Source organism: Neodiprion fabricii, chromosome 3 (genome assembly GCF_021155785.1).
Source record: "Neodiprion fabricii isolate iyNeoFabr1 chromosome 3, iyNeoFabr1.1, whole genome shotgun sequence".
NCBI classification, from domain to species: Eukaryota; Metazoa; Arthropoda; class Insecta; order Hymenoptera; family Diprionidae; genus Neodiprion; species Neodiprion fabricii.
Genome location: NC_060241.1, coordinates 20,426,845 through 20,452,060, shown reverse-complemented (window position 1 = coordinate 20,452,060; position 25,216 = coordinate 20,426,845). Strand labels below are relative to the sequence as shown.

Genomic DNA, 25,216 nt, shown 5'->3' with positions numbered 1-25,216 from the left:
TAGTACTGGTCCCCTGCAATAGTGTCAAACATCGGAGTGCAGCACCACGTGAGTGAGAAGTACAAGTACTACCGAGTAGTCAGCAATACTTACATCGTGGTATTAAGGATTAAGGAAGAATCGGAACGTGTGGATCAAAAGTTGGGGGAAAAATAAAAGAAAAAAGGTTAAAAAGAATCTCCAGAAATGTTATCTGCGCTAATGATAGTGAACACGAATGAAACAACATTCTCACTAGGTGTGTGATGTGAATGAATGTGATTGTGAGCGAATTCGAATGCCACAAGTTAAGATATCATTGATTTGAGACAAGGTTTTATAATCACATCGTTAGAAATTATTGAATTCTCGTGTTTTTGGGCTTATGTGTTGTTCGCCATATTTATCTTCAAAGATCACGCGAAAAGACATTCAAACATGTTTATGTCCAGAGGGAATTAAAATAGATTTGTGTAAGTACGTTGCAACGGAATCAGTCGTTACATTGAGTGTTATAACTTTGATATAATGTGAGATTTTTTTAATGCTTTTCAGACAATTTGTGGTAATATGGTCAGAGAACAAAATGAATAACACTTGAGTTCAAACATTTCAAACGTTCTAATTATCCAGAACGTTTTCTTAAATTGTTGCGATATGTATTTCTGTGAGGATGCTAAATAGGGGACAATTTACGTGACAAAGGGTCGTATAAGGGTTCTAAAATTTCTGCAGTTCTAAAAAAAAGAAAATAAATTTAAGGTACGAGCACCTTTTTTAAAGTTAAAAATTTCTGTAACTCGACTCAATTTAAGTTTTCTTCAGTAAGCCCACCGCTTCATAATTGTCATTGCAACGAATAAACTAATTTGATCATGATACTATCTTTGTAATTCTAACACGGCAATAAATCTTTTTTTTCAGTTTTCCGTGTTTTCACTAAACGTGTGATATTGCTTACGAGTGCAAAATGAGGTAATAACGATATATTATATTAGAATTAGAAAAAATACAATAATAGTGTGACACTGAAAAAAGAGAAGCGTTGCACGTGACTCATTGAGACTTATTGTTAGAAGTATTGAGATCAAAACGCGGTTTGTCAGCCACGTGCGTAAATTTTGTAAAGCCTTCGTAAGTGAAAACTGCGCCTAATCAATCCCGCAAAATTGAAAGAAATAAATGAAAAAACTTGGCAAATAGCTAAAAACAACGTCGGGTTCTTGATAAACTTGTACGTTTCAGATTACGTTTGACAGAAGCGTTTAGCTTTATAGAGTGATTTTAAGAAATAGCAAAACATAGGCTACTTTTAGAGTAACAGCGGATCCACTGTGAAGCCTTGTAGAAATGATGTTTGATTTGTATTCATTGTCATTAGCGCAAACATCATAGCTCGAAATTTTTCCATCTTTTTTCCACTTTTCCTGACTTTTCGTGCAGGCGGTCCAGCAGATTTATCCTTAAACTACAGTAGTAATGAATTGTGTATCCGTTTTTGATCCGGTATGAAATGTATTTTCATTGCTCTTTAGAACCCAACCCATCTCAGCCAACTGCGTGTATCAATTGCTGCAAGCAATTGAACGAAACCTTGTTCCCACGTTAACGAAATAGAATACAAGCATCAAACAATGGACCAGAGAAGGTTCCTCTGGTGGCACGAGGCTGCTTTGTCAGTCCTGGGGCTCTGGCCTCCGCAAGGCATATCCGGGGTTTCTTTCGGCGTTTACTGGGTCTACAGAATCCTGTTCCTCTTCGTCTTCTGCTTCGCATTCAACGCGTTCGAGATTGCTGGTTTCTTCGTCATCTACAACGACCTGCAGGCCGTGGCGTCAAACCTCTGCTGGTCCCTGATGCACTTTACGGTGTGCCTGAAAATCGGCCTATTCTTTGCGAAGATAGCAGAGTTGAAGAGAATCTGTGCCCGCCTTCGGACCTCCGTCTTCCTTCCAAACCAGGAACGGAGCCCCGGGGAACCGGAAGTGGTCGCCATCGCGGTCAAGATGAGCGTCGGCTACCTCCTCGTCTACTATTCGATGACTGTGGTCATTCTTGCGAACTGCTTCATCGCCCCGCTCTATCGCGAAAAGCCCCTTGGTGAAAATAATTAAATTTTCTAAAAAAACTCGTAGGCATTTGACAGAAGGGAATCATAGGGACTCTTTTCCTCCAGAGACGCTGGATGCCAATCCAGCCGATTCGAAGCCGGAGCCTCCGCAGAATCCGCTGCCCTATTACACCTACGTTTTTTGCAACGCCTTGAAGTCTCCATGCTACGAAATCGCCTACATCTACCAGACCCTCTCTACCCTCGTTTGCAGCCTCGTTCTTATCCATTGCGATAACCTCTACCTCTTCATCGTCATGGTCTGCACCTCGCAGCTGCGAATTCTCAACGCCTCCCTCGAGACCGTCATCCGTAGGGCCACCAGGAACTGTCCGAAACAACGGTGGAAGGATTACGCTGGACTGAGAACCAAGCGGAACGACGTCGTCGATAAGGAGTCCTTCAGACTTGGGGCCAACTGCGTAAAACATCATCATGCTATTCTGGAGTAAGGGAGATATAATGCGCGCATCTTTTTTATTCCTTGCATACTCCTGTGTCTGTTTATTTTTAATTTTCACGTCTATTTTAGTCCGTTTTACACGTAAATGACTCGCCTGTGATGCTGGTTGAGTCAGCTGGTAACTCCGTCAGATAATACGGTGTATGTGCACTAAAAATTTGAAAGTTTAATCAGAGCTCGAATATGGATTTCCTTTCATTATATATTTCCTTTCATTATAAAATTGTATTTTCTACGGTGTAATTCTCTTCGATTTCTACAAGCGTTTTCGAATTGTCGTTTCTACAGTTTAGATACTTTTAAAGTAGCTTAAACGTATTTTGAAGCTTCTCTCATTGAAAAGTCAACCGTACGTTTTTGGTACAATTTGACACGACATTTTTTTTGTTAGTAATTAGAAAACTTGAACATTTTGTTCAGTCTATTGATTGAAATCCGTGTGATTTTTTCTCCTAACAGGATTATATCACTGGAGAAACGTAATTGAATCCCGAAGATATTATACAGATAAGGAAAAACTGAACTATTTCTGAAAATCACCTAACGACTTCCCTGTTGTGTCACAGAGTCCTGGATGAGCTGGAGGGAATATACAATTTGGTTATACTCATACAATTTCTCTCACATCTGGTACAGTTGTGTTTCCAAATGTTCATCGTTTCCGAGGCGAGTACATAATTGAAGTTCCAAAGTAGAGAAACCATTGCGAATAAAAATTTATCGATCCTAGTCATTCATTGAAAATATATTATTCACTATTTAATTTGTAACCGTTTTTAATCTTGAATAGTGTATTTTCATACCCTGATTACACAGATTTCTCTGCTGAGCTTCGACGGTCTTAGCATGCTTGCTTTCGTCGTTGCGATGGTGATCGAAGTCTACGTTTATTGCCAGTGCGGAAATGAGATCGAAATAGAGGTAAGCAAAAGAATCAAGTAACGTAACAGCTGTCGCACCTGTTCCAAAGTCTGTGCTGAACATACAATGCATGAGAATCAACTTATCCTCGCGGCCAAAAACATCTTGCACATACTGTGGAAAAGGGAAAACAGTAGAATTGATTTACCACTGGATGAATCAATATTTTAATTGTTGATCATTTTTTACTTTTCATGTATCAAATTTATTTCAATGTAATCACAATTTTTTCGGACACGATTCGTATAGATCAGTGCGCGCATTTCAAGTTTACGTTTGGATATTTGTATTTGAAAAAAATATGTTTCTAACTCAAGGAAACACAAGATAATTTGGTCAATTTTTTTCTTTTTCTTTGAAAAATTTAATTGTAGGTTTTCGGGTTTGCAGTAGCAATTGAATTTCACTGATTTGAAAAAACAAAAAATATGACCCAATTATGTTTTGTTTTTATGCTTAATACGTATATGAAATTTTTGCTTGCATAGACTTAATTAAGGTAATGGTGGTAATATGAATTAAATCACCTCACTTCAATTTTCTGTTTACAGAGTTCCAAGATTTCCCAGTCAGCCTACAACGCCCAGTGGACCTCGAGCTCGGAACCCGTAAAGTTAATAACAAATTTTCTCTCTATTTGCCTCTGTAAAAGGGAGCAACATGTTCCAAGTAACAACAAACAATACTTAAACAAATAATTTTCTTTCCATTCAACACTGTAATTCAGCAATTTTGGTCTAATTTTCAAGTGACCACGAATATCCATGACCTTCGTAAAAAATTCACCTCATACTACAGTTTCAAATAGAGAAAAATTATTTAACGCAGTAAAGTGTCCGATATATGTAACACGTAGAAGGAGATAGCGTTGCAGCTTACGACGCAGTTTGAAATTTGCACGGCTCTCCTTGATCTGCCCCTGAGGGCGCAGGGCTCGTAGTATTGATCAAGTGCCGAACCGACTCGCACACAAACATATATTTAAACGTTTGCAGGAGAATGCTGCTGATCATCATGCTGCGCGCTCAGCGGCCCGTTGAATTCACAGTCGGAAAGTTCGTGAAGCTTTCACTTAGGACCTTGGTATCGGTGAGCCCTTAAACTCGTGTGACACAAACCTGCGGCGATTCTCCGCAGCGGTCTAAATACTACGCAGTAACGACCCCTCGTTCGTTGATTTACAGGTTGTCCAAGGCTCGTTCTCATACTTCATGGTACTACGAAAAATGCAGTAATAGCCATTCGCCAACGCAGCTATTATGCCTAATGTACAATTGTACGGCTTAATTAAACGCTTCGTATAATTGATCTTTCGTAATTTTGACACACCGGTTGTTTGTTTTCATTCAAAACGAACCTTCGCAACTTAATGAATGGCAATTTAACTTATAGAGTAAGCTGATATTACTGATCGTCGCTAGCGAATCCTAATACAACGTGATTGCGACCGAATTATTAGATCGAGGAATCACAGCAGGTGACTAATAGATCCTTGGGTCTACAGTCGAAATGGGAAAAAGACACCGTGATTGAATAATGCAGGGTTCTTAACCCTGAGCCAGAGCGGAGTTAAGTCAGTTGCGCAATACTGCGACATTTTTTTTTGTTATTGTTCGTATCGTATTTACGCTCGTTATTACGTTCTCCTTCGGTAAGTTCCAGCATCATGTGATACCCAAGCCATTGGAAGGTTCTCGAGTCGGTGCGAGCTGCGCACAACCGAGTACACTGTGTCGGCATAGATACACAGACACAAGAACAGCCGGCCGGTTTTGCTGCCGCCGAGTCTCGAACGATCCGTGAGCCTCTGGACGACGTGCTCAAAATCTCTTACATCCCCACCCATGCCCGTCAGCCCGGACGATCAATACTTTCGTTCGCAATCCGAGATCGCCGCCACGCCTAACATATCGCAGTATATGCTGCGTAATTTTATTCGTATTCGCTCTTATTACCCGATACGAAGCGAGTAAGCCAGTCAGAAGTCACGCGTTACCATTAATACGGGATTTTTATCCTCACTTTCAGGATTTCAAATCGACTCGTTCGAATGCATGACGGTGCTCGACGATTATAGTAACAACATTTAGCTCACGACAATACGAGATATTCTGTTTATAAGTTATCACGTTTTACGGAGTAAATAGCGGAGATGGAAGTTGTTCCAGATCCGCGTAATAACAAGTATAATAACGTTACACACGCGGACGTGGATGTCCGTTTGCATGTGTTCAATGATTGTGAGAATGGGTTTTGTCTGTAGGACAGGATCCTGTGGTGTGAGGTATGGAAGTTTTAACTGCGCATTTGCGCGGCGGAAACCACCGGCAGGCACAGCGACGCGCATTTGTTTTGACTGGCTGCTCGAACGTTCGAGATACGAAACTGCGTCGCAACAGCCGAGTAGGGTATAAATTCACGGCGTTGCGACGCCGGCCGGCATTCCCTAACAGATTTCGAAGGTGCGCGCATCCCTCGGTGGACTGGCTCGTTCTTAGTTTACGAAAATCATCATTTTTCTTTTTTTTTAAAAATTCATTTTATTACACCTGACAGTGGGCGATAATACCATCGACGGTACGATGTGAAAAGACGACAGCGCGGGCACAGCGGCGGTCCGTCGAGCCTCAGGTTAATATGATTATTAGTACGATATACTTAAGATTATCTTTGTTCTTACTCAATCAAGAATTACGTTTTTAATTACATAAATCGGGTATACGAACGTTGGTTGAATCGTGCCTGTACCGGAGCGTCAAATCCAGAAAAGAAAATTTCCAAATTTTGTAATTTTGGTATACAATTGTATATATAGGTACAATAACTTATGCGACGTATTTGCTTATCCTTAATTAATTCATTCCGTTGCGTGGTTAGCTGCTCTTCTGTTCCTCGGGCTTTGCGGCAGGTACACCAGTTTTTACGATGTTCACTACTCTCTCCGTCCCGGGTGCGGTCACGGACTGCAATAATTAAGTGAAATATAATATTGAAAGACTGAGAAAATATGATCAGATAATTCAACTACATGTCTACAGGGTATCGAAAATCAAGAATTTCATTTCGGTTGGGAGAGGGGCAATGATATATTCTGATATAGTAAAATATTTGTGCAGTCGAAATTCAACTTCTATTTCAATTAGTTTCCACGAATTTAAACATTTTTAACATTGATTTTTTTCAAATTTACAGCGCATCAGGAATGTGAGTGCTTGAATATTCGAAACCCGCAAGCTGGAGCGAGGAACGGAGCTATAAAGAAGAAACACCGCAGTTGTGATTACATCGTCAGGAATTTCGCATAGCGAGACCATTAGGTGAGACATAACCTTGATATTAGAATACCCAGAATCTCGAAATGTTTGCAATCTTGCAAGACTCTACATCCTCGTATCTTAAACAGAAATTTATGTTCAAATTTATGTCCAATCACAATTTTCAACGTTTGTGATCAACTCTTTCAGTCGCAAAAGCCGCTCCAGTGTGGCACCCCTTTTTCTTTTTTTTTCTCATTGTTTTTATACAGCGTGCAAAATTCTGAATTTTTATGCATTTTCAGGTAAGATTATACTTAAACTTACGAATGATCAGTATTTATTTTGAATCCATGATTGTCTATAATTGTTATAAATAAACATGTGCAAAAAAAAAAACGTATTTTCGTGAATGTAATTAGCTAGCGGAGAAATTTGATAATATACTAAAAACGCTTGGGATTCATCGATTGACAGAGATCTCAGAATAGCCATTACGTACACAAAATTTAATGCACAGGGATAGTTTTCACCCTCCTTGGGGTGCATATAGATAGTATTGGAGGTTACTATTCTCGGCCAAAAATCTTGTTGTCTCAAAATGAATATTCACATAAATATCATTCAAAAACACTGTCTAAAACAGTGTCGACGTTTCACCCCGTTGTCATCCACTTTAGGGCTTGTTTTTATTTCTATTAAATTTGTGACATTAGATTCGCATTCAGCGTCGAAAAATACATACGAAACTAATAATTGCACTTCCGTGCCAAGAAAAATTGAATTGCGTGACTGAAAGGGTTAAAAATAATTCATTTTTAAGGCAAATTTAATTTTTTGTCCAAAATGATTCAATTTGTACCCCTCGAAACGGGAACTCGCTATAGGAGGCATTACCGGTTGCCGGTACAAAGGCGCTTTGCCCCCCCCCCCCCCCCCCCCCCCCCCCCCACTTATTCCCTCCGGACCCGGTTAGGGATCGATAAACCGGGAAAACTTGCTTACTCTCAAACTGTTTCACTGACTTAGTAGTATCAATCAGATTGTGTAAATTCTTGTCCTCATTTAACGGACACATCAACTTGGTCGTATGTCACGTATGTCATAATTCATTTTGCAGAACAATCTACGCGATGCTGTTGTAGTTTTGAATCCTTGCGTCGAGGTCGGCGTGCGGTGAAACGCAGTTTCATGGATTGACTGTAAATCCAGGACCTACGGGAGACGATGGTGTAGAGGAAAGGAGGAGAGTAGAAGCAAAAACAGAGAGACTGAAAGGGAGCAAAAGGAGTAAGTAAAAAAGATTCGACGCGCTCTGTAGCGCTTTCGGGCGCGTGATTAGAAAGAGGAGGAGAATAGCACCAAGGAAAAGGGGAGAAAGGAGCAAGCTTCGTGGATGTATAAGGTCTAGGCGATCTCCGGAAGGCGATCTGCGTTATCCCATCACCTGATCGCTATTGCAGTATAACTTACCTTCTTTGGAGCAGTAATAGTGAGAACACCATCCGAAGATAAGCTCGAGGTAACGTCCGAGACTTCGTGGGTCGGGGGGAGGAGATAACGCCTAACGAAGTGCCGGCTGATGTAGCCGTGCTCATCCTGCTTCTCCTCGTGTTTCGCCTCGACGACAACGTTATTGTCGACGGTTTTGACCGTTATTTCATCCGGTGAGAATTGTTGCACGTCAAGTATCACCTGGAAAGAAAAGAAGAGAGGATTTGAAGGAGGTAAAACAACAGCGTAAAATAAAAAATAAACATTATACCAGTGCCAGCAGCGCGTGATTGATCGTCGCGGTATACTGAGAGGTACTTATTGCTAGGCCTACGCTTCGTACGATAAAATCATTTCGGCTGCATCGCGTTGACGATCAAGCCTTGAATAACATCGACGAGCCCAGCAACAGTCACTGTGTCCGGAACACTGATAAATCTGGCAATTGCCTTCTATCCACCTGCAGCCGTCATCGCAGCCTTCCCACGTGAGATATACAATATCACTACATCTTAATTATTAACTGGTACACAAACAATTTCTGGTATCACACATGCGTATATTCCCGTAAGGCAGCAAAGAAGTTGCGATTTGTTGTTCTTTTTTTTTTTTCCTTTTTACTTTCTCTTTCCTTGTTCAAAGATAATTGATACTGTTTCAAAAAGGGAAAGTTAGGCGAAACTATGAGTAAATAAGAGTTAAAAAAAAAAACATCTGATTGGATTGTGTCCGCGATAAATTATCTAGAGACGAACGAAGAAAGACGCGAGGTGATATTATCGGAGGACAGAAAAAAAGAAAAAGGAAAGAATTTCTTCTCGTTATTACGCTATCGAGATTCGACCAAATATTAATGAATTGCTGAATTCCTTCATTAAAGACTGATATAATTTTATTTGACTGTATTGAAATCGCAACCGTAAAGATGTAGCTACACGGATCGCCTGCTTGTGCTTATTTCACCAGTATATACAAGTAAGGCGTGTTAACACCATCGGTATTGTCAAATTTTACGGATTCGCAGCGGTTGCTGCTCGTGTTGCTGCTGTCTTTAGAACTTTATATATGTGATCGTTGACTCGTCTCTCTCATCTTTCTCATCTTGTTGCAAAAGCAGTAATTATTATATATATATATATAAAAAAAAAAAAAAAAGAAAACCAGCAAGTACAAGCAAATGTAGAGACCGAACCGAGGAACAAAAACCATAAATCTGATTCATACACCACCGAAACAATAGTCGGGGGATAAAAGGCAAAAAAATCAATAATTTGTACATATACATGCGGTACTTTGTGCATGTGTGATTAAAGAATAACAAAAAAAAAACATCCAACAGCAACCAGAAAGAAAGAAAAAGAGAGAAAAGCATTGATTTCTTTCAAACATGTTACAGATTTATTACCATGATTATTATATCGTATAAAATTTTCCTATATTTTTTTATATAAAGAAAAAAGCAAAAAAGTGAAGAGAGCGTAATATATACTTACGGCAAAAATATTTATATATTATATATCAAAATAATAAAAAAAAAAAAAATAAATAAAATAAATATAAAAACATCAATTTAAACACGGTAATAAAGAAGCGGAATATTCAATTATATATCATACGTTGATCTGATCGACCGTCGATCTTCCGGGGAGCCCAGCTCACTGGGGGGTGCAGGCACCCGCCCCCCGAGCCCATTTTCGTACAGAAAAACACAAATTCATTAATTCAATCTGCTACTCGTTACAAGACCCATCGGTAAGAAAAACATCCTAGCGTGAGTTCTGCAGAATTTATGTAGATATCTGTGAAAAGTCGTAACTTGTTTTCCTTTAAATCACTTTTTCACATAGGCTGACATATTTACGAACGAATTGATTTTTATTTTTAATTTTTCTTTTCGTATCCTTTTAATAAAAAAAAAAAAAAAAAAAAGAAACGATACGATTGACCGACGACCAATAAGATTTTGGAAAATCTTCCGCGGCGTGGGATTTTAAATACCACCAACCCACGCCGCGCGGTGGAAGGGACGATATACAAAAATATATACTCTACATTCGCCTCTCTTAATATAGAAACGTGACTGAGTCAAGAACTGAGCATTTTGAGGACGTTTTGTGTGTTATAACGCGAGACGAAAATAGATTTAGTTTATTATGATTCCATCGCGAGAATAGTTACGAAGTCTCAGGTGTGAGGGAATAATACAAAAAACAGTCGAAAAACCGTCTAAATAGTAGATTTGTGATACTTCTTTACTGTATTTTACTTGAAAAAAAAAAAAAAAATCCCAGCGTATGATTTGACCGCACGGTTGCAATCGTGTCTACTTGAACTGCAGCGTAACGCTGTCGGAATATATTTGAGGTGTGTAGAGATAATACCGTACGCGATTATTCTTTATTTCAAGTTGAAATTAACCAGACGATTATTGTATTCCACGGATATAAAATTACATGAACTCACTGCAGGACTTGCGTAGGACGTTTTTAACCGCGATATTTGAACTTGCAGAGCTACAAACACACCACGCAAATACAGACACAGATGCGCAGATTTGCTTATCGTATAACATGTGAAATACTTGGTCATTTGTCCCATGAAAATTGACACTAACGTCATAGATACAAGCCAATATAGTTGAGATTGATGAGATATTGAATCTGTGTAAGAGTTTATATAAAGAACAAGAAACACAATATACGATCGTGTGTAGCTTCCGCATTCTATTTCTTAGAATATGTTCTTGAAAGACAAGTAAAACAATATCGTTTAACACTGTAAATCGAGAAATAGCTGCATCAATTTAAAAGAACAAAAACAAAAAAAAAAGCAGGAACAACACCGATGCGATGTATAGATTATGAGTACATTTTAGCCAGTAGTACGTATAATAAGTTATGTTTACCTAACATCCAAAATGAAGTAAGAATGATTACGAAAGAGAAAGAAAGCGTTTTTTTTTTTATTGAGAAAAGAATAGAGTGAACTAGAAGATAGCAACGAAAAGTTGATTTAAAAAGATAAGATCGTTGATAATTATTAAAATATAGTAATAAAACGCACAAGTGCAACGAGGAGGAGGAGAGAGCCTCGTTGTCTCGATTAATATGCTTGACTAACCATGCTGCATTTGTATAATAAGAGATTGGTAAAAAAAAAAAAAAAATAACAAAAGTACATTCTGAAATGCCACTTATATTAACGATTCTGTATCGACGTCGTACCGATTTGACTGGCGTAATTCACACGCGTTGAAGCGATAATTTCCGCAATTCGAACAACTGAGTAGAAGATTATCGGAATAAAGATCATTAAGAAACGTTGAATCAATCGACGTCATTATCGCGGAGTATTGAACGCCTTGTTGGAAAGTATAAAACACCCACAATACACGTTAAATCGTAACTAGGTGTACCGTAACATCGTGAACTCGGTATTAAAATTAAGATCTATCAGAAAACTGTGTGTGTGTGTGTATATGTTAAGCGTATAAATTCGGTAGTTTAGTTGGGAAAAAAACATAAAAAAAAAAAAAAAACCTCAAAAACAACTACTTAAAAAATAAATAATAACCGAACACAACGACTCAGGTAGAACCTATTATTATTAATATTCTATCTTTATATAGTATTATACATATATCGATTGATATGTGTATTTTATGATAAGTTGAACATACTCTTGTGCACAATAAGACGCGGTTGGATACGAGCGTTTCATTTTCCACTTTCAGTTTTCTTCTTTGAGTTTTTTTTTTTTTGATCGTTTTGTAATCTGTCAAATATCTATAACGAATTGCGTGATCTCAAATCGCCAAACTAAAATCCTTCGCGTTGACGGATGAATTTGTAGATTGTTATTCCGGGGAAAATTTTCGTGACTAGTATCGACGGGAGCATTTAACACGCAATAAGGGTAACTGTCTTTTTAATAGTGTCAGTGAACCCACCGTGCAAGAGCTTGTTATTATATAAATACGTACCTAATTTATGTATGTATAATACAAATAATTCGCAAGTAAGTCAGATCGACTAGGGTTACAAATAGACGAGTGGTGAAGAGGAAGAAAGAGAAAAGGGATAACTAGTAATTTATATTGGGTCATTAATCAGCCGAGAGGAATTTAGGAACCGTATTTTATCGAGAGATCTTCGTCTAACTAATTGTACAGAAACTAGAACAGAGTCAGAAACCCACGACCGGATACTGATGCAGTTTCCGGCCGTGGGTTTCTGGCAGATGACATACTTTCTGAAACAATAATTGATGAGTACAAAACCAAAAAGAAAGTCAGCATTGATTTTTCAACATTTGACGGTCTTCTCTTAAACCGATTTTGACAGCGGAACAATACATAAACTTTGTTCCTGAGTGCTTTTTCTATTTTCAGATCTCGTCAAAGCGCTAAATTGTAAATTTTTATCGGTATTCCAAGCTTCGGAGATGAATATCTGCAGATACAATTTTCATCTGTGCGAAATTTGGAATACCGATTGAAATTTACAATGAATTTAATACGTCGGCAAATTTTACTGTTTATTTCTTTGTCTTCTTTCCGAATCGATTTCATTAGTTTCTTCAGTTTATTATAAGTGTACTTAAGAACTTGTACAGGTATAAGCCGTCCGTTGTTACCGACGTCGTTATTCCCTTCGTGCGAGAAAAAAAAAAAAAAAAAAATTAAAACTAAAGATCTAACAAACTTGCCTGAAACTTTTCCTTGTCGGCTTGGACGGTGCTTGCACCACCCGAATTTTGCCTTACGATGTTGCGCCAAGGCCTGTAGTATCCCGGGCTGCCAAACACCGGCCTTTGCCTAGCTAGACTCAGACTCGAAAGTCCTGAAAGCAGGTCTTCCCGGTCCAGTCCGCTTCCAAAATGTTGGTCTATCAGGCGCGACGTGGGGCGGTCAAGATCGTCCCACCAATCTCTGAACATCAGAGGAACGACCGACATCTGAAACCGAATTTGTACATTACGGTCTCATATGAAAAAGATATTCCCCGGAAGTATTCAGGTAGTGCGAATTTCGTAATGAAAAATCGAATTATCGCCAATTGTGATATTTTACTGTCACAACAACAGAGGCAATTAATGGCGAACGATTAGTCTCGAGAAGACGGAGAGGCAGTTTAGATCTTCGTTCGAATTCAATTTGTCACGTTATAGCGTTAGATTCGTCGCGTTGCGCGTGTTGACCCGATCGCTCTGTGATTTTTCGTTAACTCCGGACAAATCGCGGTATAAAAAAACTGGAAATTAGCCAGCGATACGAAGGTGAGAAGACATGGTATACAGTCGAGTGATATGCGCTTTGATTTGAAACTGCAAATGACTTCTCTTACGAACAGTCGAGTATTTCGCGTCCCCCCCACCTCCCGCACGAAGCAATCAAAATATCAGGACCAATTTAAAAAACGCAAGGTTTAAAAAAAAAAAGCAAGAAAAAAATGAATCAAAATAAGAACTTACTAAGCGAAGGATAGAAATTCTGTGTTTAGGGAATCTCCGTTGTCATGCCACGTTTTCGTCATTTCGTCATTTCGTCGTTGCATAGTTTTAGAATTGAATAATAATTATTATAACAATAATAATAATAATAATAACGAAATCACGAGATTAAATGATAATGATAACAACAACAATGATAGCAGTATGTAATAATAATTTACCCGCGCGAGGCCGACTAATCATTATATTAACATTACATAGCGGTGTGCTGATTAATTGTAAAGATTATGCGATTAGTAAGAGTTAGTAGTAATCTAAACTTGGTGCGTTAACAATTCGTTACTAATGCCAGTTCACTCGTACTATGCCTACGTCTTGTTAGCATTCCTAGTTGATTATATTACATACGTATGAGTAATAATAACGTTGATGATAAAATTGAACAAACTCATTCTCGGGTATACGTGAAGTAATGTATGTAGTAGAGTTTGTATAACAACAACAACAACAACAATAACAATAACAATAACAATAATAATAATAATAACGATGATGGTAATGATAATAAAATAGTGTTAATCACATGATTGCGAATAGAAAATCCAAATCTATTATAATATATGTCTTAAATAAGTTACAAATCAGCCATATCGTCCATATTTTGGGTACTCGTATAATTTATGCAGAATCGACTAATTGCTTTATCGGATTTAATTTGATTGAAATGACGGTGTATGAAGAAAGTGTTTTTTAATTTTCAATTTTCCGGGAAAATAATCACTAAATTTTGTTTACTGTATAATCGGTATTCAAGACAGTGCCGTACACATGATACGGATAGGGTGTATACAAACAGTATGTGTATTTTCTTCGTAAATTTATATATGCTCGGAAGTAGAGATGCCACAACTACGTTCGCCCATAAATATCATTTACGCGTAATGAGTAAATAAATTAAAAAAATAAACATAGGAAGGGAAAATTTGTCACTGCAAGTGAGTGGCGTCAGGTTTTCTATTTTTTTTTTTTTCTTATTTTCTTTGGTAAATCCTTTTCTTGAAAATATTTAGAATATCCGGAGAGGTTGCATGTTGTAAAAGAAAATTGTAATAAAAAAAAAAAACAAAAAAAAAACGACACCATTCGATGAGTTCCGCAGCTTGAGACGATTTATTGCAAGTTACATACCGATTTCATTACACGACTAGTTTTTAATTCACATTACAGGCATGTATGTGAGGATATGCTTTTCTGTCATCTCATATTTAATCCACGTTAAATTTGGTGCATTTTCTGATATTCTTGTACCATAGCAATTGCCTAGATATACTTATACCATGTTATTATCAACTATACCCGCTCTATGCGTCAGAGTGCATTTACTGCAGCAATTCGCCGACTTTAAGTAGAATGCAATTATGAAGAACGCGAGTTTTTGGAAAAAATACGTAAAGCTGTAGAATTTTGTGCTGTTACAATATCTCGAATTTCAACGTAAGATGCTTGTGGGTAGAAAATAACTGAAAAACCCCGGATGGTTTTACGTAACCAAGTGCAGGAGGAACAGAATTTAAAAACAACGTGATCGGGCTCTACGTTAAATTGCATTTGACTGCAATAATATTGATGAAAAAAGCCTTGACACAAAATTTGATTTGATATTTCAAGAAGTAAAAATAAATTTAAAAAAAAAAAAAAAAATACCACAAGTGTACAAAGATTCTTGTGTACGATACGCATCTTTACAGGTATATTATATGTTATAGATTATATTGCAAGCACTAGATCGTAGGAGCGTAAGGCTAGAAGAAAAAAAAAAAGAAAAAAAAAATTGAGATATAACAAAAAATTGTTGAAAAAAAAAACTTAGCGATAGACTAATCATTATATAAATACTATTAGTATATGAATTACTCTACTAGCTAAGCGATCGATTATAAGCACGCAATACGTCTTTAGTGATATAGAAAAAGTGGCCGAGAAAATCATACGGTATAATAATCGTAATAATGATAAAGAATTTGAAGAGAGAAATAAAACTATTAATTACCGTGCAGAGGGGAGGTGGCGGGTGGTTGACGATTAAGAATCCCGTGCGAAATATCCGCGCAACACTTGAAACGCGATTTGGTTAGATTATGTGATTAGAAAAGGTAAAAATACCGGTTTCGATGGAACTTGGAGAGCGAAGAGAAAGAAAATGAGCGAATATCTGACTGTAATACAAGCCAGGTTTCGGCCGGAGTTTAAATAGACGACGACATCCGGCGCCGCGACGCCCGCACGATAGATGTAGGAGGGGATTTTCGGTGATGCAAAACGCGTCTGTTCAACGCATATGAACATTTTGCTTTTAATAGTACACTCGGCTAAAAATATCCAGGCGTTCTCATACCGATAAAATTCACTCCCCGCTCTCTACGGAAAACGCGCGAAATTTCAGCACTGACTAAACATAATTCGCAAAAATAGCCCAACAGAAGTGAAACATCCGGTTGAGAAGTCAGCTGAAAAGTTTATCTCGAAAGAGACACAATTACTAATAACGACGTGTCGGTTAATACCGTGACTGTACAGGTAACGGCAACATCAAAATAATAACAACTAATCACACATATATGTATATTCCTACGATTGTAAAGTACGCGTTTAAGATTTTGACTGGTTACTAGTATTCTTGAGTTTTAAGGTTTATTTTGCGACTGACTGCTGTGTTATTAATTAGCATTGTAAGCATATCTTCTCCGCTTACACAACTCTTTTCTTCTCTTTCGTCTGTTTTGTTTTTACAATATTTTTTCCACGCGTTAGTATTTCTTTTCCATTACTCCGTAATGGATAGAGATATCTAAGATTTATTTTTTATTAATCTATGTAGCCGCATCGTTACACATCGTCGTAAGAGAGGAGATTTAATTTACAATTAGGTATATATCTAATGTGTTTAGGGGTCCTTATGAATGTATTCTGACAATTAAGGATTACAGAGTTCTTTGAGGTATTCGATCGGTAGTATAACATTAATATATGTATACATATATACGTGGAATATGATAAGTGGCATTATAGAAATACATTGTACTTATAATTGTAACGTGTAAACCGTGTATAACTATTCGTAGGTGGTAACCGTGTTACGGTAGATTGAGTCACCGATGATTATAACTGTTCGATGTACTAATCGTGATGCCTCTGCATGATTCTGTCTAATAACAACATCTAATCGTAACCTAATCGATAATATTTCATTAATCGGTAAGACATTTGATTTGATTGAAAGAAATCTTCGTTGAATTTGGTGCAGAGTGACGGTTGCCCTGTTAAAACAACGACTGCTTGTAAGAAAAACAACTAAAAAAGCTATGACATGTGTCTGAAAGAAAAACAAAACCAAGAGAAATGACAACAATATACAACACCATTAAAATATAATTACTCTACGTTTTACTATTAAGTGCGGATTATTTCTATTTCATGTAGTCGAGGATAAAGTTGTGTGTACCTAATTAGCATAATAATTTTCATCAATCCGTAAATAATATTATAATTTTTTTTTCCCATTTCGTAAACTATTATAATTCAAACATTCGTCCTAATAATGTTAGATATGTCTCTGTATTATCGTCCAGTATACGGAATAGAGCATTGAGTGATTGATTGGCAAACGTTCGGAGATCTATAAATGGCTTAAGAATTATATCAACTGTATCGATTCACCACGCGTCGAGAATTAACGATTGAAATTCGTTAGATGAGTATCATTCTGCTGAGATACTTGTATCGGTCAATATACAATTGATACATATACCTATACGTACTACATATGTAAAACTTGTGTCATCTGCTATACATATATAAACATATTTTGAATATTCCGCATGAAACTAATCGCAGTTTATAAAATTACTTAATAGAATAATCCATCAGTTTCATCTGTTTTGGCTGGTATGGTAATAAAGTTGATAAACCTATATCTCATCACGGTGCGGTGTGTTCCGTGTCTTTATTTCAATACAATATCCATTCCTCGTTGTTCGTCAATTTACTCACTTTTTTTCATGTCGGTCGTCTTGTTTACGGGTCGACGTACAGCGGCTGACGATTTATACAAGGTATGTGAATCAAATCTCGATATCTCAAAAACTGATATACCGATGATAGCACGTGGTTTTCAAAAAAATTGCAATGGCTTGTACTAGCTTTTTCACTGAACGGTATGTACGGAATATTACGCATTTCTATAGTGTATCTTGACGGTATAAAGGAGTAGAAGAAAGTTCAACTGTTTCATTTATCGCTCGGCCATTTCAGTGTATAATTTTAATAGTTTTATATTCTACCAAGTCCAGTTGCACCTAGTACTTGAAATAAAAACGCCGGTTGTTTGTTTATGAAAAGTATAACATGGGCGAATAAGGGAAATTTTGAAATGAATAATCAACATATAGTATATATATTTTACATATATATATACATATATATATGTGTGTGTGTATATATTATTTATAGAGTACGTATGACAATACGAAAATAATTTACAAACGTATATTTATTTCATTTTATATTCGTGTCTGATGGCGGTATGCTATGTGCCGTGTACCAGTTGTCGGGGAGTAAGCGGTATTCAGAGTATTAATCGATGTCCCGCATTTCATAAGTTACGCCACTCGTCAGATTTCTCAATTCATTATCCAAATATAGTATTACGTAGTTCGTCGCGGTATTTGCAGTTCTGGCGATGTCTGCAGTTTTTCAATATCTTGGAGCGTCGATATTCCTTGTTCCTGCGAATTAGAATTCAGAAAAAAGTATCACGTTTTAAATAATTCAAATTAAACGTGGTGTTGTTTTACACTTGATTATTAAAATTGATCATACTGCTAACCGCTGTGTAATTCGTATAAATAATTCATGTGTGCATTTCAAATATAACGTTGCGTACCTGATATTCCTTCCACTTATCGTAGTTCAGTCTCATGTGACTAATTAATTCGGGCATGTCAACGAATGCTGAAACGTGAATAAACGATGTGAAATATCGAATCAATAAATACCTTCGACAATTATATATTTTCTAAAATATTCCTTTCGTGGATGCGCAACACAAGGACCCCAAATTGTTATACGTAATTCAGGGTACAAAGTCCACTCTAAGCACTACCGAGTTTCGCCAGAGCGACATCAGCCGTACGGTACACATTAAGCTGCTCAGAATGGTCTTATATTCCGAATTGCCTATAATCCGGGGTCCTAATGATGCGCTTCCAGGAACGACCCATTATAAATAATGGCTCGATGCCCCTTGTTGCAGGCAACCCGCATAGCACAGTGCTCGGTTAATTATCCGCAGCGAGAATGAATAAGCTAGTGGCGCTACCCTGCGCGGCGTTCATTATGTTTCTGTTCATTCAATTGTAAGCACAGTTCTGTCGTATTCACGAATTTGTTGCTGTTAAGTAAATTCTCTACTCACTGTCCCAAGCCTCGACCATGTCATTGATTATAAAGTCGACGAATCCAATTTGCGACTTGGGTATGGAACACGTCAGTCTGTCAAACATCGGCATCACGACCGGCATCCCGTTTTGCTTCTCTTCGTCCGTCTGAAAATATTACAGGTATGTGTACGTGTGACTATTTGGAAATTTAGCGGGTGTATTTGGGGCAATCCCGTGTAATTGACCTGAACAATAATCTTATCCTTAGCTTTGAGATTTTTCGAACATCATACTTTCTTCACTGAAAATTTTGGAGGATACTCCTTTGCTAGTGTAGAAAAACGTGAGAACGTTTCATCGCGGGCCGGAATTTAGTACTTGAAAAGTATGAATGATTTGCTGAATTGATTTCTCAGGAAAAAAAAGAATAAGTTGTCAACGCATAACGAGCAGTCGGCGAAATCAAAGGAAACAAGGCACACAATCAAAAGTTCTCTTTATTTCATGGTTTCTGAAGATTTTATGAATCGATACAGAGTCTGAATGCAAAATGGTGTCATTTACTCAGAACTGTATTCTTCTAATACAGTCTTTTTATACACCGATAGAACCTTCGAAAAGAACTTTTGATTGCGTACGTGTTTTGTATCGTGTCTCTGTCCTTAGAATTCGCAAGGTGATTTTTATGTGCCAACAAATTGGAATTATTTTTCTTTCAGAAATTATTTTAGCAAAAAGTTCATCGCTTATCATCTAAACTCGGAATCACGATATAATTTTCACACGTTTTTCTACACTAACAGATGAGTATTCGGTATAAGACTTTCAGCAACATGTAAACATCACCGAATAAAATTCTATAAAGAATCACACAACTAACGAAAATATTTCATAAAGTTTGACCGGTATAAGAGAGTGAGGGTTTTAACCAGATCGATTAGACGTCGAATGCCCAATTTACAGTTCAAAATTAGAATCAGGGGGGATGATTTAGTTGAGAGTAAACAAGATTGGAAAGAAAACATGTTTGGCAGTGTATTTTCATACCTGCCGAAAATATTCCTCAGCGATTCGCCTCGCCCACTCAATGCAAGCCTTCAACGGTCTAGTCGGGTTGGATACATCCGCGCATTTTATCATCATTCTTTTAACCAGGGTAATGTTCTCTGGTTGAAGGAGTACGGTCATGTCGATAACCTCGGAAACAGGCTGAAAGAAAGTCAATAATACGGTACATTCCGAACTGCATTTATGATGATATGGCAACTCGTTGAAATCACTTCACCGTATTTTTCTCGCTTATATCAAAACTGACTTCATCGATTTGTTTCTTCAAGTAAGAAGTATAATACAGCAAGTACAGTGTAGAACGAAGGCATAAGAGATACCTCGGACTGTGAGTCACCTGCCATTCGATTGCTGCAGACGTTGACGAATTTCGCGAGGTGTTCGAAGTGCCTTGTCATCTCGGTAGCGAGAATCATATCAATAACGTTCTGCCTTGCCACTTTGTACGACTCTCTGTCCAAGCCCTGAAGAACAATAGTTTAAATAACAATCCTGGTAAAAATAGATTTCACGATTATTCATAAATTTCTTATGGCGCAAATGATCACGAGTTTTTACACACAATTTCTTACAATTTTTGGAATGAATGAACTCGATTCACACGCAGTTCCTCGAGTGCAAAATATTTTTTGATTCACTTCGTGATTTTGCACTTCGGCGAAGTTAGGAACGTGGGAGAAATTTCTGAACAGTTACTAGAATTGAACGCAAAAACGCGATAATTACCTTAAAAATATTCGCCCTGTCGTCGGCCAACGTGAGCTTGAAAGTAAGGGCAGCGTGGTGCGACTCAAGAACCGCCAAGTCGTTGTACAAAATTGCAAGTTTGTTGTTAGCGTTGCAGAGAAATTGGCTGAAATGGTAAAAATATTGTCATCTTTACACACTTCCTCAATCAAAAGTATCGTTGGATGTCAGAAGCCTCGTCTCCAGCTTACCTCGATCTTCCCGGATGATCTATGTCGTGAGCCGCGGCGGCTATCAGAGCCGTGACTTCGTCGAGCGGGTCGAATATCATCTTGAGTCTCTCGGATCGCATGAACTTGGCGGTTGCCTGAAGGACGTCAGCAGCGTGCGACGAATTGTGGTAACTGTTGTCTGCGTGGTAATGCATCTCGACGAGGGTGAGCCAGTTGAAAAACGTTTTTTCGTCGCAGCCCAGTGTCGCAGGGCCTTCGTAGAGTCCGATAAGATTCATCCCCAAGTAAACGAGCGGTCTGAGAGTACGAAAAAATTAAGCGTATGTAGCAAGATTCAGGAATGAAAAAATTTCCCCAAAGAACTGTCAGGTGCTAATTACATTATCAGAGTGAATTACAATGATACAAGAAAAGTTTCGATGCCAGACCAGCGTGCATGCCTGACCACCTCTACTCTACCTTCCGCAGGAAAGAACCTCTAGTTTGAATATGTCGAAGTCCCAGTCGAGACTCTTCTCCATCATGTCGTGAATTTCTTGGGGTGGCCTGTAACCCTTGAGAGACATGCGATGAGCAGAGGCATTGGTCAGTGTCTTGCTCGTTGGTATCCGACTCACGGAGTCGTTTGACGACCTTCTCGAGTCCCTCGCGTAGACCGGAGACTGCACATGGATAAATCAAGCACAATTACTCTCACCCATCGATGCACGTCAAGAGTTTATTATCGCCGACTCGATTTTCACTCACCGCTAAAAGAGCGCCGACGAGGTCTTCGGTGACCGGATCGTATCCTCTGGTATCCTCCCTTAGCTGTGGCGTGTACAATTCCGTGCCCTTAAGCAGCTCGATCGCCTACGAAGAGAACAGAAGTGAATTTAGCCGGACCACTTCAGAAGTTTACATTTTTCGCAATAGGCATGACGACATGATCGCATTAGTAGTTCTCAATAGCTTAGTTTGATTCGGTCGAACCATTCCTCTGGTAACTTAGGATATATTGAAATAATTATTGAAAAATTTGAGAAACGTGGCTATTCGGTAACCGGAAATGGTAAATTCCTGCAAAGTTTCACGAATCATCTCCACCCAATACTTGATTTTCCGTCCTACTTTCATCCAAACTGATGAAACCGATTTCCTGGGATTCAGGATACAATATTTTCTGCGTACACACACATGAGTCGTGATTGACGAAACTTGTTTCGAATTTGAAGAGAATTTTTTTACTTCGAATCGTCGGTTTTTTTAACAACACATTGTAACAATATTCGTTCCGCTTGACGATCATACCTAAAAACTACTTTGGTTGAATATTATTCACCCTTGTTATCACAAAAACTTCGCTATCAGACATAATATTCTCTCTTTTATAACGTCGTCACCTAGCTGCTGTATAACGCACCTTGTACATCTGCAGCGCGAGTTCCGGACTCGTCGTCGACATGTCGTTTAGTGCGGTTGAGAGTATACCGATGACACGAGTGATCGGTGCTTCCAGTGGTAAATTGTGAATTTTCGTAAAACTGGATCGCCTGTGGGCTGAAATAAACCGATGCTCATTATTCGGTTACGGGCATTCTTAACCAGCTGAATGGGTGATTAATATTCACTGCGTGCATTTTCGCATTGGCACTGATTTTCGATCGGGACATGCTGGTAACTGAATCGGGTTTGGAGATCGGGCGCCTTACTCTCACTCCCCGTCGACTTGACGTCGAACGATCCTCTTCTTAGCGAGTGAACGCTTCCTCTGGGCATTTGCTGCGTCCCAGTGTTGCCCGGACCAATTGCCATATTTTCGAGGAGGTAGGTGGTGTCGTGGACGTAAATGTAGTGGGTCGGTGTCCTGGTTAAACAGATTGGACGATCGTGAAGCAGGACGGAAGAACGATCTTCTTGCGACTGATTATACTAACACGACAGATGTTCAGCCTATGTTCATATTATACGTACGACGCACCTGCCCGAGGCGGAAAAAGGGACTATCCGGCAGTTGATGGTGATCGTCTTCGACGATTTTCTCTTGCAGTTCATGTTACCCTCCCATTCTCTGCCTCGCCGAAGGTGCTGATCCATTAAGACAAAGTTGTCGGAGGACACGATGTCCATTATTTTGTTGCCCAGAAGCTCTTCCGGTTTGTAACCGAGAAAACGTTCGCTGGCCTTGTTTGCAAACTGTGAAAAAAGAAGACGAAAAACATGAGTACCGGACTATCGATCGGATGAGGTCTTGAGATTTCACCTGGACAACGTGGCGGTCGTTGGTTACGTGGACCATGTCTCTGCACCTGTCGACGGCTACGTAAAGCGCGTGAAAAGCGGCGAGGTGCAACCTGGGCTGGAGTTCGCTTGCGTGGATATTGACGAGTTCGTTGGCCAGAAGATTTTCCTGGGAGCACTCGAGGAGCGTCTGTCGAGAAAGCATCCGATGTGCGCTAGTTAATTGCAATGCAGCGATCATCAATTTACTACGATCAGAGATTTAGAAAAAACCGGCTAGCTCGCAGTACTCACTCTGTTGAAGCCGATACCCATCAGTCCGATCGTCATGATCTGGTCCTGATCCGCGTTGATGAGGAACCTGGAAACGACGTCGCGAAATCGCGTTTAGTAAACTAGGAGAAGAAGAATGAGACGAGCAAAGAAGTATTTTACTTACGACTTTCGAACGAGAGCGACGATCACTGTGTTTGGATTGACGCCCGAAGCCCTGATCGATCTATCGGTAAGAAAAAATCAAGCTTGTACTACAGTAAATCATTTTGCTAGTGACGGACACGATTGAGGTGGTACCTGCACGTCAACAGACCTGCAGAGAGAATCGGAATCTATTCCTCGAGATCCCCGGTGATCTATCACGACAATGTCATGCCCGCGGCTGTGGAAGGTCTCGAGGGCCGTGTCTGTGCTCCTTGAGTAAGTCACCGACCACCCTAGTTTCTTCGCTGCCGATCCCAATACTTCTGATTGGTGATCGTCCCGCCCGAAGACCAACATTATCTTCGTCGTGTGAATGGGAATTTTAATTTCATGAAAATTACCAGACACCCTTTAAGCATCGGGTTACCGTGAAATTCGTTACGTTTGTTTTTGTTTTTTTTTTTTTTTTTTTTTCTTTTACCTTGGTCGAGCTGGGGCTCCATGATGTCAGTAGATTCGACTTCAAATCTTGAGGTCCCTTCTGAAATCGGAATTAATAAGTTCGTTTCGTACGTGTAATTTTTTCATGTTTATTAAAGTCGATGTGCAGGCAAAGACCGTAGGGGGGATAAGCACGGCAAAAATACCTTTTCCGAATATCATAATGACATTTTATGGATAAGTAGGTACTGTTAAAATATTAATATCCCGAAAGTATCAGACCACAATCTCAATTGGTTTTCGAGCAAAATAGAGAAAACTGAAATATGTAAAATGATTTTTTCCCTAGAATTTATTTGACCGATTTGTTTAAAAATTTAATGTGTTATTGAGGGAGTCAAGAACTTTCACGAACATAATGGATAGATTTTTAGCTCAATAAATTCATGATTGAAAAATTTATTGCATTCTAAACTTTTCTTTTCAACTTGTTTTTTTTCCTAATGGTACACCGTAGTAAAATAAAAATTAGCAACAATTTTTTCAAGAAAAATTGACTTATCAAGGGTTACCCTGTCGTGACGAACATCGAAAAGGGTTAATCTTCAGGAGTTAATTTTGGAAAAACTACCGATGCAATATGAAAGTCTTTTTAATATTCAACTCATGTACACGTTGAGGAGTGTGTCCAGCAATTTTTATTGTCAATAGAATGCAATTCGGTAAAGTACGTCTCTTCGCGACTTTCGATATTTTTCGTGCGCGGCGAATCGGTTTACATTATATCGCGCGTATCGGTGATTTGACAATAAGAAAAAAAAAATAAAAATATGCACATTAAGTACATTGTATCAGTTTTTGGCTTACGAAGGTTTTCTCTTCCTTGGTGCCGAAAAGATATTCCTGAAATTTTTTCGACGTTTTCGGCTCAAGAATACGTTGCATTATTATTAACAACTGTTTGATAAAAAATGAAAAGAAAAAAATGGTTCTTCGGCTGAAAAGTAATATTGCTTTGAATACGGTGTACCTATTTC

General features: G+C 38.5%; 4 protein-coding genes and 1 long non-coding RNA gene across 11 annotated transcripts in view; 3 read left to right on the top strand and 2 right to left on the bottom strand.

Moving 5' to 3' along the window:
- The first annotated feature begins 2,096 nt into the window (after positions 1-2,096).
- LOC124178430 (odorant receptor 9a-like) lies at positions 2,097-4,974 on the top strand. The gene is made up of 6 exons (XM_046561753.1): positions 2,097-2,537; positions 3,119-3,218; positions 3,369-3,473; positions 4,025-4,086; positions 4,469-4,562; positions 4,658-4,974. The coding sequence occupies exons 1-6, from the start codon at positions 2,347-2,349 to the stop codon at positions 4,706-4,708; spliced, it is 603 nt and encodes a 200-aa protein (XP_046417709.1). The 5' UTR covers positions 2,097-2,346; the 3' UTR covers positions 4,709-4,974.
- Positions 4,975-5,951: 977 nt separating this feature from the next.
- On the top strand, positions 5,952-8,956 carry LOC124178433. Its single transcript, XR_006869804.1, has 3 exons — positions 5,952-6,104; positions 6,666-6,790; positions 7,848-8,956. It is a non-coding gene; the product is annotated as an uncharacterized LOC124178433 (long non-coding RNA).
- Positions 6,008-15,863, bottom strand: LOC124178431 (protein lethal(2)essential for life-like). Its single transcript, XM_046561754.1, has 4 exons — positions 15,723-15,863; positions 12,929-13,177; positions 8,201-8,422; positions 6,008-6,436 (listed from the first exon to the last, which is right to left on the bottom strand). Exons 2-4 carry the CDS (start codon positions 13,175-13,177, stop codon positions 6,347-6,349), a joined length of 561 nt encoding a protein of 186 aa, XP_046417710.1. The 5' UTR covers positions 15,723-15,863; the 3' UTR covers positions 6,008-6,346.
- Positions 15,864-18,135: 2,272 nt separating this feature from the next.
- Positions 18,136-25,216, bottom strand: part of LOC124178415 (high affinity cAMP-specific and IBMX-insensitive 3',5'-cyclic phosphodiesterase 8-like) — a 21,480-nt gene continuing 14,399 nt past the window's right edge. For 6 of the 7 annotated variants that reach the window (XM_046561715.1, XM_046561718.1, XM_046561719.1 and 3 more), the window contains 17 exons: positions 24,220-24,279; positions 23,908-24,098; positions 23,758-23,817; positions 23,613-23,679; positions 23,341-23,508; positions 23,059-23,273; positions 22,709-22,944; positions 22,501-22,637; positions 21,846-21,950; positions 21,558-21,760; positions 21,117-21,395; positions 20,905-21,031; positions 20,499-20,642; positions 20,158-20,319; positions 19,146-19,275; positions 18,615-18,682; positions 18,136-18,456 (listed from right to left, as the gene is read on the bottom strand). In XM_046561715.1, coding sequence (XP_046417671.1) covers positions 18,376-18,456; positions 18,615-18,682; positions 19,146-19,275; positions 20,158-20,319; positions 20,499-20,642; positions 20,905-21,031; positions 21,117-21,395; positions 21,558-21,760; positions 21,846-21,950; positions 22,501-22,637; positions 22,709-22,944; positions 23,059-23,273; positions 23,341-23,508; positions 23,613-23,679; positions 23,758-23,817; positions 23,908-24,098; positions 24,220-24,279 — 2,433 coding nt within the window. In that variant the 3' untranslated portion in view covers positions 18,136-18,375. The remainder of the gene's footprint in view (positions 18,457-18,614; positions 18,683-19,145; positions 19,276-20,157; positions 20,320-20,498; positions 20,643-20,904; positions 21,032-21,116; positions 21,396-21,557; positions 21,761-21,845; positions 21,951-22,500; positions 22,638-22,708; positions 22,945-23,058; positions 23,274-23,340; positions 23,509-23,612; positions 23,680-23,757; positions 23,818-23,907; positions 24,099-24,219; positions 24,280-25,216) is intronic. The other variant, XM_046561717.1, reaches the window with a different exon arrangement.
- LOC124178419 (protein Cep78 homolog) overlaps positions 19,159-25,216 on the top strand; it is a 26,135-nt gene continuing 20,077 nt past the window's right edge. The window contains exon 1 of the mRNA XM_046561737.1: positions 19,159-19,290. The gene's annotated coding sequence lies outside the window, so the exon portion shown is untranslated. The remainder of the gene's footprint in view (positions 19,291-25,216) is intronic.